The sequence below is a fragment of the Mastomys coucha genome, unplaced genomic scaffold (genome assembly GCF_008632895.1).
Source record: "Mastomys coucha isolate ucsf_1 unplaced genomic scaffold, UCSF_Mcou_1 pScaffold14, whole genome shotgun sequence".
Taxonomy (NCBI): Eukaryota; Metazoa; Chordata; class Mammalia; order Rodentia; family Muridae; genus Mastomys; species Mastomys coucha.
The window spans coordinates 17,864,598-17,877,667 of NW_022196896.1; the positions used below are offsets into that span (position 1 = coordinate 17,864,598).

General features: G+C 35.8%; 1 protein-coding gene across 1 annotated transcript in view; it reads right to left on the bottom strand.

Annotated features, from left to right (window-relative positions):
* The window catches only part of Cngb3 (cyclic nucleotide gated channel subunit beta 3), a 214,879-nt gene that overhangs the window by 103,434 nt on the left and 98,375 nt on the right, over positions 1 to 13,070 (bottom strand). The window contains 5 exon segments of the mRNA XM_031368771.1: positions 216 to 302; positions 2,209 to 2,259; positions 9,204 to 9,412; positions 10,542 to 10,688; positions 11,802 to 11,959. Of these exon segments, the coding sequence (XP_031224631.1) occupies positions 216 to 302; positions 2,209 to 2,259; positions 9,204 to 9,412; positions 10,542 to 10,688; positions 11,802 to 11,959 (652 nt within the window).

Here is a 13,070-nt window from a genome sequence, read left to right on the forward strand (position 1 = left end):
GAAATATCTAAAAAAAAAAAAACTTGTTCATAAGATAGGCAGTTAGTAGTCATTTCCATCTGTAGAATCAATGGCATTGAACAGTAGTACTGATGAAGACAGAGGAATGGAAAACTGTTTAGAATGTTTTGAGCAGTATTAATTTTAGGATATCTAAACTTGCTTCAAGATTTTCATTAGGAGAAGGAGAACCCAGCTGAATATAGTTTCTTTACCTTTAATATCCGATTTGTTCTGAATATTGGATTAATCCCAAAGAAGATGTAGAGAACTTCAAATGGCAGTAGAGATGCCACATCCATCTGTTGAAAGAACATATTCACATTTATGTGGAGTTTGCTTGCCTCTCTATGCTTGGATTTGTACCCATACATACCAATATATGTGCAAGCTACTTTTCTGTTGCTGTATAAAAATCTCCTGCATGATAACTTAAGGATGAAAGAATTCATTTTGGCTTATGGGTCTAGGGGGATACAGTTTATCACAGTGGAGAGGACGTGGTCTAGGCAGCGAAGGTATGGGGACAGAAGCATAAAGGTGTCTGGTCATACTCCATTCCAACTCAGGATGTCTAGAGTGAATAGGAAGGAACTAGTGGCCTGAGGGCTATAAAGCCTCAAATTGGCCCCCAGTGAGATAATTTCTCTATTGAGGTTTCATCTTTTAAAGGCTCTACAACTTTCTCATACCATTTCGGGGCCAAGTGTGAGTCTACAGGAGATATTTCACTTTCAATTACAACATTATGTTTTAAGTTGTCGAGCAATAGTTAATGACTATTTAACCCAAAATTGCTTTCTCTTGTAAAGACATTAATATCATGAAAACAAGGGTTCTAGTTTACAAACTAATATCAAACTAGTAAACTAGTCTATGGCCACATTTCTTTTTCACTTTCATGTGTCTGAGATCTCCTTACTCATCACCTTTGCTCAGATTTTTCATGTCCCATATAGTTCAGTGATGACACAAATGCTAATGTTAAAACATATTTTGACAGTCTCGAAACATGAGGACCTGGAATACAAATTGAATCTAGTTTTGATTTTGTTTGAAGCTCTTCTAAATTCATGACAATGACATTGCTTTACGGTCCACCTATTTCTTCAGTGCTCAGCATGGATTATATAGTTCTGGTTCATCTAGGTTTCTTGGTGATTTCTACCACTGTCTTCTTTGGGTTGTTTCGCTATCAACTACCTGCTATGAAAGTTTCTCTTAGAGACTCTTCATTAAGTCTATTAATGTCTTCACAGGCTAAAAGAGAGAAATAAATTCTGTTTACAATAGTTCAGCAACTCAGATGAAAAAAAGTTCTGAAAAGCACTATGATATGGCTATAATATTCATTTAAAAACTTTTCATACATTTACATTATTTTCATACCTTGGTAATCAAATGACATTCCTTAGGAGTCAGCATAATTTTGCCTACTTTTGTATATTTTGTGTATATATATTTGCCCCCCCTCAGGTATGTGTGTGTGTGTGTGCAAAAGAGAGAGAGAAAGAAAGAGAGAGACAGAGGGAGAGACAGAGAGAGGCAGAGAAAGAGAGAGAGAAAGAGAGAGAGAGGAAGAGAGAGAGAGAGAGAGAGAGAGAGAGAGAGAGAGATTTGAGTGTGCTGGTAGTACCTTTACTAGCATACTTTGAGGAACTAAGTTACTGTTTGTGGCAGGGAAGGCTGGAATTATGAATGGTAACCTTAGGTGATCTCATATCTGCCTATTTTTCAATTTGAAGATAGACTAAGAGAAAAGTATATGAGATAAGAACATGTTTTATTTTAGAAAAGAAAGATGTTCTATTGTCTAAGTAACAGCTTTCAGTTTGTTTACTTTTCTTATATGAAGTACAGGAAGAGATAGAAACAATTTTGCAAACTTTATACCACCACAGCACAAGAATTGGAAACTAGAGTTCTGTAGATAATAAAAGGTACATCCCATTTTCTGTAATTGCAATTTAACTTAGAGATCCCTGACTTTGGCTTGTACATATTTAACACCAAGTTTGCATAACTAGGGGAATGGATATAGTATGAAGTATGGAGAATAAAGTGTCAGGAGTACTTGCTGCTGCCTAAGAAAACACCCTCAGGTCTGAGTGATGTTTGTTACAAGAAGATAACATACGTGTAGCAATGATACTTAAAGTAAAAATGGTTCTGCTTAAGCCATTCTGGACCAATTTGTGAGTTGCCTACCTGAAACTTTGTAGAACTCCTATAGTGCCTCTTCATCTCATTTGAATCTACCTGGAATACATTTGTATTTTGATTAGGTTCAGAAATTTTATTAATTTTTACTTTCTAATAGTTATTTCTCTCTAATAATTTTATTCAACCTCAGCCTATAATCATGCTCCATCATTTTGCATTTTAAAAACACACAAGTATCCACATTACTTTTATCCTTTTCTTTAATTTCACTTACTTATTTACTTCTAACTAAAAAGTTTTATACAGTATATTTTGATCATTTCCTTTCCCCTAAGTTCCTTCAAGATCCTCCATCTCTGTACACACCCAATTTCTTATTCTTCTCTCCCATCCCCAAACCCCAAGAAACAACAACAACAACAACAACAACAACAACAAAAAACCATGAAAATACAAGGAGACACACAAATAAATGAACAAATAAAAAATCTGTAAGACAAAAACCAAACCAAATCAAGAATGCACCTACACGCATGCGCATGCGCACGCACACACACACACATATACACACCCACACCCACACCCACACACACACACACACACACACACACACACACACATACACACACACAGGCAAACATGGAATAAGGTTATAACTATAATTATATTTGGTTATAATTTGTCTTCCTACTTCTTTCATACTGACAAAATTATCAGTGTTAAAGTCCACATAGGAGCCCTTCCACACATAACATGTGTGTTATAGACCTCAAGCTATTTTGATATGATACATATATTACTTGGATCTTTATTTATCATTGTGTATATAGTTATATGATATGTTTGATATGTTTGTGTGTGTGTCTATATATTTATGTATCTGTGTGCATCTGTGTGCATGTATGTAGATCATAAGACAAGATTGTGGGGTTAGCTCTCCTTTATGATCTTACCTGGGTTTGAGTGTCAAACTCAGATCCCCAGACTTGTCCAGTGAATGCCATCTTGCCATTCCATTGGGTATTTTATTTAAAATCAGTCCACCTGGTTAAACTGTAATCTTGAGGACACGACTGACTTTGACAATTGGGTAAACCAGTTTCTTGAACATTCTAAGAACTTAGTAAATATTGAATAGATGGAGAGATACAGGCACGAAGAGAAGCATAAGAGTTTTCTAAGAATTTTCTGGACTCCTTTGTTTTCACGACTTTCTTTTTTCAATGGAGCAGAAATGCCACTTTTGGTTTACCTGCTTGAGTTGCTTAAGGTCCAGCATTTGGGTGTTTCTTTGACTCCATCAGCTGGCCATTTAAAATGCAGCATACCTCAAAGTTTTGTGATGTTCTCTTTCTCATTATGTTTACTTCTTGGAAAATCTCATCCATGTTTTTAGTTTCAAAGACCACCACACCAAATCTCTATCTCCTCTCCTAATATTGCATCCAGGAGCTATACTCAGTAAAGCCAGACTTTTGATGGTTCTCCCATCTCCTCAAGCCTGTTCAGTCTCTCTCTTGGCAGTGGCTTCCCTGACTTAAGTGAGACTTCTCTTTAGTCATTACAAGATGCTAGACAATGGTCTCCCTAAATTAGAGCACTTAGTCTCTATTTATGTCAAATTGTATGACCCTCCAAGATTTTCAGAAAAAAAATCCTCAAATTTCTTTTTATAGTTCACCAGACTCTGCTTTCTCTGTCTCCCTGTCTTAGCCTTCTCTATCTCACAGTTCTTCAAATGTGTCAGTTTCTCTCTTGAACAACTTTGCTGAAGTTGTTTGTGGAGTCCAGATCATGTTTCCTGTATCACAAAGGTGGAAAGGTATGGCTATTACCAACTAACCACCAAGATGAGCTATGTTAATACAATACAGAAGTGCACCATATTTCTTCTGTTTGTTTCTTCTTCATGCTTGAGCTTTGTAAAATGTTAGGCACATATCTTTGACCTTTGTTTTCTCAGTTCCTGACAGTGTCTAATACTCAGCAGGTATATCTATGTGTAATACACACTACAAGAGTAGAAAGATTCTTTAACAGTGAGACCTAAAATAATTAATTCTAGCATTTTAGCAATTCTAGTATGTGTGCGTGTGCCTGTGCACACACACACACATATTTCAGTTACAGGTAGAAAGGAATTTCTTATAAACTTTTAATAGATTTAAATATTAGAACTTGGCCATACAGAAGCAGCATCATTGTCTACCAAACATCTAACCACCCATGCTATTTAATATGAAAGTTTTTAATTGTCCCCAAATAATATTGAAGAACAATTAGTTGGAGCTTGTTAGATGACCTATCTGGTGAAATGCCTGCCATACAAGTTTGGAAACCTGAGTTGATAGTCACAGTAGCATGTGTCTATAGACTAAGTGCTATGTGTGTGTCTGGGTAGAGATGTGCAAATCTCTTAACACTCAGTGTCTAGCCAGGGTGGCCAAATCTATGGTCTTCCTGTTTAGTGAGAGACTCTGTCTTCAAAATAATGGTGGAAAGGAATTGAGGAAAGATACCTGACATTGACCTCTGGCTTCCATACACATATACATATATACACATACAGATACAAACACAGACTCACAGACAGACAGACAGATAGACACACACACAGATATACAAAGATGCCCACTATAGACACACACATGCACACACATACAGACACACACAGATACACATGTGGCAATGCGCACATGGGCACACATAAACATGAACACACATACATATCACACATGTACCACATCATTTCCCCCAATTTTCTAGTCAGCTCAGTTCCTAGTCCCTCTCCACTACTTTGGTTATACCTTTTACCCACATACACACTGTAAATTTTATAGGAATATATTGAAATATGTGCAAGATATGATTTGCATGATGAAGTCAAGAGGATTATTGATCCACAGGTAGACATAGACAGGTTTCATTCGTAGCCTTTTAAATCTTGTGCCAAGAAAGATTGAGTAAAATCAGCTCCATCAAAGCTCTAATACAGACACATGGCCACTACTCATGTGCCAAGCTGCTAAATTAAAATACTTCATTCTCCGACAAACCAAGAAGTTTTTTTTTTTTTTTACATTTATACCTTTCCTTTCAGAGTCTATAATTCCATGATTGAATAAATGTAAACACAGCTAAAAATGCTTGATTAAAGCAAAGTGGCATTTCGCAATTTTAAAATCCCTGTTCTTTTGAATGCTAAATAAATTTGGCACCATCAGCCTTATGAGGTTCAGTCTGTTTACTAGTGACAATTAGGCACTTACTTTTTAAAATGTCACCCTATTTAATTCCTTCCCTCTTTCAAGCCTGCTTACTATGCAGAAGGCATTCTTCAGGGGAAGCTTACCTTAGGAAGGGTATGCTAATTACATCTAAATCCTGTCCTAACAGATAGTCTTAGAGGATGCTCTACTCAGATGCTAGTATGTTTAGTCATAATTTACCTCGTCTGATCAACAATTCTGCAATTTTATATAGAACCAAGAAGAGAACTTAAAAAAGAATATTACATGCAGTGAAAGAATTTCTCAGAGAAAGAGAATCCTGAGCCAATTTTACTGTGCATTCACTCTTACAAACACATCTTGAATATCCTTGAAATCCAAGGATAGATAGGATAATGAGATAGAACACTGTTCCCACCTTTCAAGAACTTACTGTCAGGTAAGAAAGACAGCTAAAGACACAGAAAAGAAATAATGGTAAATGTGTAGATGTTCATTTATTGAATAAAGGCAGCTGAGGAGACAGGAAGGGAATAGTAAATTATGTGCATGTTTATTCACTGAATTCACCTGATAGTTTACTCCTACCAGTCATATCTTGAGGTATGTGTACCTTATTTAACCTTTTTCATCTTATTTAACCTTTTTCATAGACTTATAAATTAGGAACTATTTTTAATTTGGTAAAAGTAGAAGGGGAAGAGTTAATTTAGTTTAGTAAATTTTAGTAGTAAAATTTGACATTGGTCTGTTTCTGGGTATTATAGTTAGCTATGTTTTTCTCAAAGTTAAATAAATATCATTAAAATACCTAGAATTGTAAAGAAATTTCAGGTCACTTTTATAAACAGTAATTGTGAAGTGTGCCAAGCAGTTTCCTGGTCCTAACTGACATGGATTTTAGTTGGCACTAAGCATTTCCACAGATCCTTTGAGTGAATTTTATCAATCAAAAGTTGTAACTATGCCTCACATCCAACATCCAGAGCTAGGCCCTTGAGTTTGCTTAGCAGTTAAGAGCATATTCACTAAAACTAACAACCTGAGTTTGATTCCCAGAATCCACATGACAGAAGGGTAGAGCAAGTTGTCCTTTTATCTTCCCACATATACCAAGATGCCCATGTACATGCACCTGCACACAGTCATAGGCACACACAATACATACTTATGTAAATAACATAAAATCCACTGTCAACTTGGTTTTGGCTGCATATAAAAGAATTTTTATAATGAGGCATCATACAGCATCATTTTCAGAAGATGTTGTTAATAAATATAGAACACATGTAAACATCCTGGTTTCTTTCACTGTGGCTGTTTGCATTTCATCCTTTTTCCTAAAAGACTTAACAGAATTAATATTGCCATGTTCCAGCTCTGGTGTCATATGTATTAACTAAATACAATATGTCTTTAGTTTAGAAGGCAAGTAGGCATATCTGTCTAGTATATGGAGACAGTTAAATATTTATTCAATAGATGAATGAATACTTCTCTGGTATAACCAAATGAAAGTATGCAGTCGAGTGGATTGAGAACTTCAGGTTGGGAACTCAGTGTACATAGACTTTGTACCAAATGTAATCAACTTTCAAAGGCTAAAACTACCTACTCTAAATTAAAGGAGCCATTAAACTTCTTTTGAACAAACAAAGCAATTAGTTCCTGTTCTGTGTTTGTAGCTCATGGTAATGCATTTTAAATAGAGCCCACTGAGTGTTTTTATTGATTACTTTTCATGGTTTTAACACTCTATTGTGTGCAAACATCTCTTAGGAAGGTCTCCTTTTAGTGATTTTTGTCATTTTTCATTTGTCAAACATTGATTTTGTGCTTCTAATAGAGGCTGAAATTGGTGAGTTTTTTTAATATTTTTTTTTTGTGCTGTTACTTCTCTCATGTACAACACCATCATCATCATCCATCAAGCTGCTGTGAGCTCTGGGCTTGGAGAATGAGTGAACTTGTTCTGAAATCTTCACTGGGAATATTTTAAATAGATATTTGCTATAGCTTTGGCTATTATTGCCTTTAGAATTTTTCAATGAATTAATTAAATAAATAGAGATAAGGTACATGTCCCAGAAAACAAAAATTTAAAAGTAAGAATAAAATTACTCCTTTCATAATTTTGAAAACATAAAGAGTTTCTGAAGACTCAAAATAAAATATTCTGGATTAGAGAAGCCTGGTCTCATATTCCATAATACATAATAATATGATTCTGAGTTGCTCAGCATTATGGTAGTTGACACTTCATACTCTGATCTTAGAAGGCACATTTTATGCAATCCATGTAGGAATTTGTGACAAGGGAGTCACAGGGGATGCCCTTCCTACTGGCTAGCTCAGAAGACCCCCAAAAGCAAACAGACTATGAAATTCCAACATGGGAAATAAATCTAGGAGAATATACTTTCTCAAAGGTAAGATTTTTGGCTTTTGAAGTAGCCAAAATTGTATTTGATCCTGAGAAATGGGAAGTGATGAATTTGTAAAGTCAGAAAGAAGTAGATTGGAAGACATTCATTAAAAAATAAGACAATCGTGGGCTTTTCTTTTTTTCTTTTTATTAGATATTTTCTTTATTTACATGTCATGATTTCTCCTTTCCCAGTTTCCCCTCCAAAAAAACCCCCCAAACAACAACAACAACAACAAGCCCCTCTTCCCTCCTCCCCCCGCTTCCCACCCCACCCTCTCCTACTTATTGGCCCTGGCATTCCTCTACACTGGGGCATAAACCTTCACAGGGCCAAGAGCCTATCCTCCCATTGATGACCAACTTGGCCATCCTCTGCTATTCACATTTCATTTGCTCATGGCGAGGCATGTGTTTTCTTCCCTGTGGCTCTCCTATATTCTTATAGGAGAGTCCAAACCCTCTGAGTGTTTGCCATGGCTATCCACTAGAGAAGCTTAGAACAGTACTTCAAATCATTACAATACAGCACAGTAGTGGCATGATGGTGAACACTAAAAATAATGATAAGGTGTGGTTTGGAATTTTGCATTTTCATATTATTTAATTGCAAAATTTGAATATACATATGCACATAAGCCACCCATTCAGACAGTACAGTGAAATTCCAGCTATTAAAAGCTGGATCTTATGGAGGCATTTTTTCAACTGAAGCTTTTCTCCCTGGATAGCTCCAATCTATGTCAAGTTGACACACAAAACTAGCCAGTAGAACAACCTCATTTGAACATAGAAACACTTTAACTGAAAGAAAACAGATAGTAACAGTACAACCATCAAAATAAGTCCAGATTCACACATTCTAATCTAGAAGTGTATGTAGAAGCAGGGCAATATGAGCTCTATAAAAATAACTCCTTAGAAAAGGATTCCAATGAAAAGGAGTTAGGTAAACTTTTATACTTTATAAAAATTAAAAGGGATAATCATAAGACTGTTTAAATTAAATCAAAGAGAAAACAAACTCATAAACTAATTCAAAGAGAATACAAAGAACTGGCTGAGCAAAGACGGACATCAACAGAGGATATGAAAGAAGAATTCAATAAAGAGAAATTCTGAAAAAATGTTTTAGAATATAAAGCTCATTTAGTCATACAGAAACCCAGTAGAATGATTTACCAATAGAATGGATCAAATGGAAGACAGAGTATCAGAGAGAGATGACAAGATAGATGAATTAGAGTATTTGGACACTGACAAAGCTCTATCCACAGAAAGACAGTCAAACATTAAATGAAACAATCTTACAAACTTAGATTTTTTTTTTGTAGTCTAATTAGAGATTGTTCATTTGTCAATTTCTCTTCTCAAAACCTACTTACAATAATTTCTCCTCCTCTTACAAATTGGAGTCTCGGCTGGATCAACAATATATCACCAAGGTAGATGATATCACATATGATGTCAATAATAATCCAGTAGATCTTGTTGTCTGGTGTTTGGCATGGAAAGACGAAGCGCACTGGTAGCAGCCAACAGTTCCAGTTATATGCAATGGTGACAAGCAGGAGCCATAGGAGATAGACACGATCTAGCAAAATAGAATTGATGTCATGCCAATGGGTATAATACGAGCATTCTAAGAAGTTTCTTAGATTGATCAAGTGGAGGTACATTTTTGTGTGTATGTGTGGTGTGTTTGTGTGTGCTCTGGTGTGGAGAGAATAGAGACTGACACTGTGTGTCTAGATGCCAGTTCCCACTGTATTTTTTGAGACATGGTCTCTTAGTTCATCCATTGCCACCAAGCTTTGTGGGTCTAGCTGTCTTCTTCTATTCAGTTGCTAGGATTAAATATGCACTATCAAGACCAGCTTTTACATGGGTACTGGGAATCCAGATTCAGGCTCTCATGCTTACATGGTAGGTCGGCACTTTATAGACTGAAACATCTCCCTGACCCTGATACTTTGGAGATAAGCACTTTAGTAAGAACTTCTATTAAATACTTAACACAGTTCTGTCATGAGTAGAAGTCTCAAAAAGAAGCAAAATGACAGTATCATTTTTTCCAAATGTGTACAGTGCCCCTTTTTTCTTTTGGCTAGATTGAATCTATTCCAGGGTACAACTTTACTGTTTGGATTCAGGATAATGGAATACTAGAAAATATAGATGTGCCATTGACAAGGTCTTCCTAAAGCAAAGGATCTTTGGTCCTAGTAATTAAGGTCTGTCCATGGCAAGTGGGAGAAAGGCCACCCTGCTAGAAGAAAATTGACTCTGAAAGAAGAGAGAACCAGTTTCTTGAGGCAACCAGAGTTCCTTCACATGTTGCCTCTGGAGGATTTACAAGAGAATTTGTTAGATTAGAATAATTAGCAAAGACATGGAAGAACACAAACACATACACACACATATGGATACATGTGTGTGTCTATGTGTGTGTGTGTGTGTCCATATGGCCAAGTCTCTTGAGACTTTCTTTTCAAAGATTATTTAGGCTAGAAAAAAGTCCTAGCCTGAGTTTTAAAACAGTCAGGAGTATTTTCATCTGTCTTCAACAAAGAAAGCAAAACAAACCCTTTCAGATCATACATTTTAAATTATGCTTTCAAGATAAAACACACTGTGGGAAAACTGAAGCTATCTCCATATGTCTAGGTCCCAGGGGTTCTGGCGACTGCTGGCCCTCCTTGTAGGATCCCCTTCGATGGTACCTGTGTAGGAATCTATGCTTCGAGGAAGTCTCATTCTTCTTAGGTACTCTTTTACAGGTACTATCTGGAGTTTGCAAGACAACATGTCTTGGTGTTCTTTCAGCATAGAATTGTTCTCTTGTTTTAGTGATATATCTGTAGACATTGCTTCATGGGGGAGAAAAGAAGAAATGTGTTTATTAGGTTAAAGTCAGTTAGCTTGATAAGGAAAACATTTGGTTTTGATGAAATTAGAGTATTTGAAAATCTTACCCTTTCTATGTATGGTAAGGATAAAGCAAAACCCTCATGTTTAAACTAATTACCTTTATTTTTCTATATATATTATAAGACATGTTGTACTTCCTCAGTATGTACAAATGTGAAATAGATTAGTGGTGTATATAAAAACTGAATAAAATATTTCATACATATCTTTTGAGTTATGGGTAAACGAAGTTCAAAATATTATTTTTTAATATATATTTATCAAACTATGATTTATTTCAACATTATCTTTTCAAACCTTAACTATTGTACAATGTACAGTATCCTTTGAAAACACAACTTCCCTCCAGTCTACTCATTTCATTATAATTAGATTTGAAAATGTTTATCTGTTCTTAAACAGTAATTTCTCTTATTTCTTTATGATTCATACTAAGCAAGTATCAATTATAATTTTTGATATTTTGTTCTTATTATTTTATCATACCCATATTTCTGTTATTATTAAGAATGTCAATAATTGTCCCTCCTTTATATGACTGTTTTTAAATCTCTTTTTCTTCATTAATTTTCTTGTATGTTCATGCAATACTCATACTTGTATGAGTATTGTTTAATATTAACAATAGAACTCATAGGAGGTGTTGATGATGGATTCACTATGTTTTTCTTCATCTCAAATTTTTCTTGAGCATGCTCCACACATTACTTCTTTTTTTACAATGTAGGTTCTGCTGATTGAACTCAGATCCTTATTCTTGCAAAGCATGAACTGTGACTACTGAGCCATCCCCCTAGCTTCTTTCTCTTCTTGGGGTAATTCTTATTTTTCTTCTAGATCCAGCCCTGTGGGGTCACACTAATGCACCCTCACCTTAATTTTTTTGTTTGTCTCTTGCTATTCTCAGATTTCTAAATCTCTCTTAAAATAAAGTAATAATATACAATTATTGTCTCAAAATCTGCTTTTCTGGATTCTAAGGTGAATAACTGGCCAAACCCATGTTCCTTTATAACTTCCTTCTTGCTAGTATTTGAGGGAATAATGCTTACCAGTATGAGAGCTGGCTTCTGATTCAGGGAAATTCTCTTCCTCTGTCAGTGTTTTCTTATGGAGAGCAGTCCTTTCACGCATTCTTACCACTAGGTTGTGTAGATGGGCATCAGTATATTCATTTATAATTGAGGTTTCAAGCACTTTGGTCTTAAAGCTAAACAAGGAAAAAAATGATGATAGGCCTCTCAGGAGATACATAAAGTTTTTTTTTCCTTTATGTATTCAAGATTATTAATATCTCCTTTTTGCAATTGAATAAAGCAACAAAACCACAAAACTAAAATGGACATAATTCTGGTATAACATAGATTGGCTTTGAAAAATCACATAGTAGGTACGTGCTTCAGTGGCACATATGCTGTTGGAAAAAAGTTGTATAAACAACAAATGGTCATTCTTGACAAAATGGGACCTTAGGACGTGGTTCTATAATTAATCCCTGTCACTACAAGCAAAGTTGGTATGCCAGGCAGGATCTAAGATGACTTCAGGATCTAAGATGACTTCAGGATCTAAGATGACACTATGACTTCACAACGCTAGGGATGATGAATGTATGTGTTTTGCTGCAAATGGTATATGGCATGATTTACGTCAAGATGAGATGGTACCTCAGGCTGATGTAGTCAATGTAAACTCCCTGAAAGCACAGTTTCCTGGCTGGCAACAGAACAGAAAGCCAGAGATCTACAGTATAGGGAGGATGTTACTGCTTGAAAGTGCCCCCCTCATGGTGGTCTTTAGTCAGAGATAAAGGATTTCAGGAGGTTGCCACCAGGCTGACAGTGACTTCTCAACAGCTGATAATAAGAAAACAGGCTTTATCAGCATCTAATGAGATGATCATATGTTTTTTTTTTCTTTGAGTTTGTCATCCTGAGTGAGGTAATCCAATCACAAAAGAATACACATGGAATGCATTCTCTGATAAGTGGATATTAGCCCAGAAGATCGGAATACAAAAAGTACAAACCACAAACCATAAGAAACTCAGGAAGAAGGAAGACCAAATTGTGGATACTTCTTTCCTTCTTAAATGGGGGAACAAAATACCCATGGAAGGAGTTGTAGAGACTATGGAGCAGAGACTAAAGGAAGGACAATTCAGAGATTGTTCCACCTGGGAATACTTCCCAGATTCATTCATCAAATCTAGACACTATTGTGGATGCCAGCAAGTGCTGGATGACAGGAGCTTCATATAGCTGTCTCCTGAGAGGCTCTGACAGTACCTGACTAATACAGAAGTAGAGGCTCACAGCCAT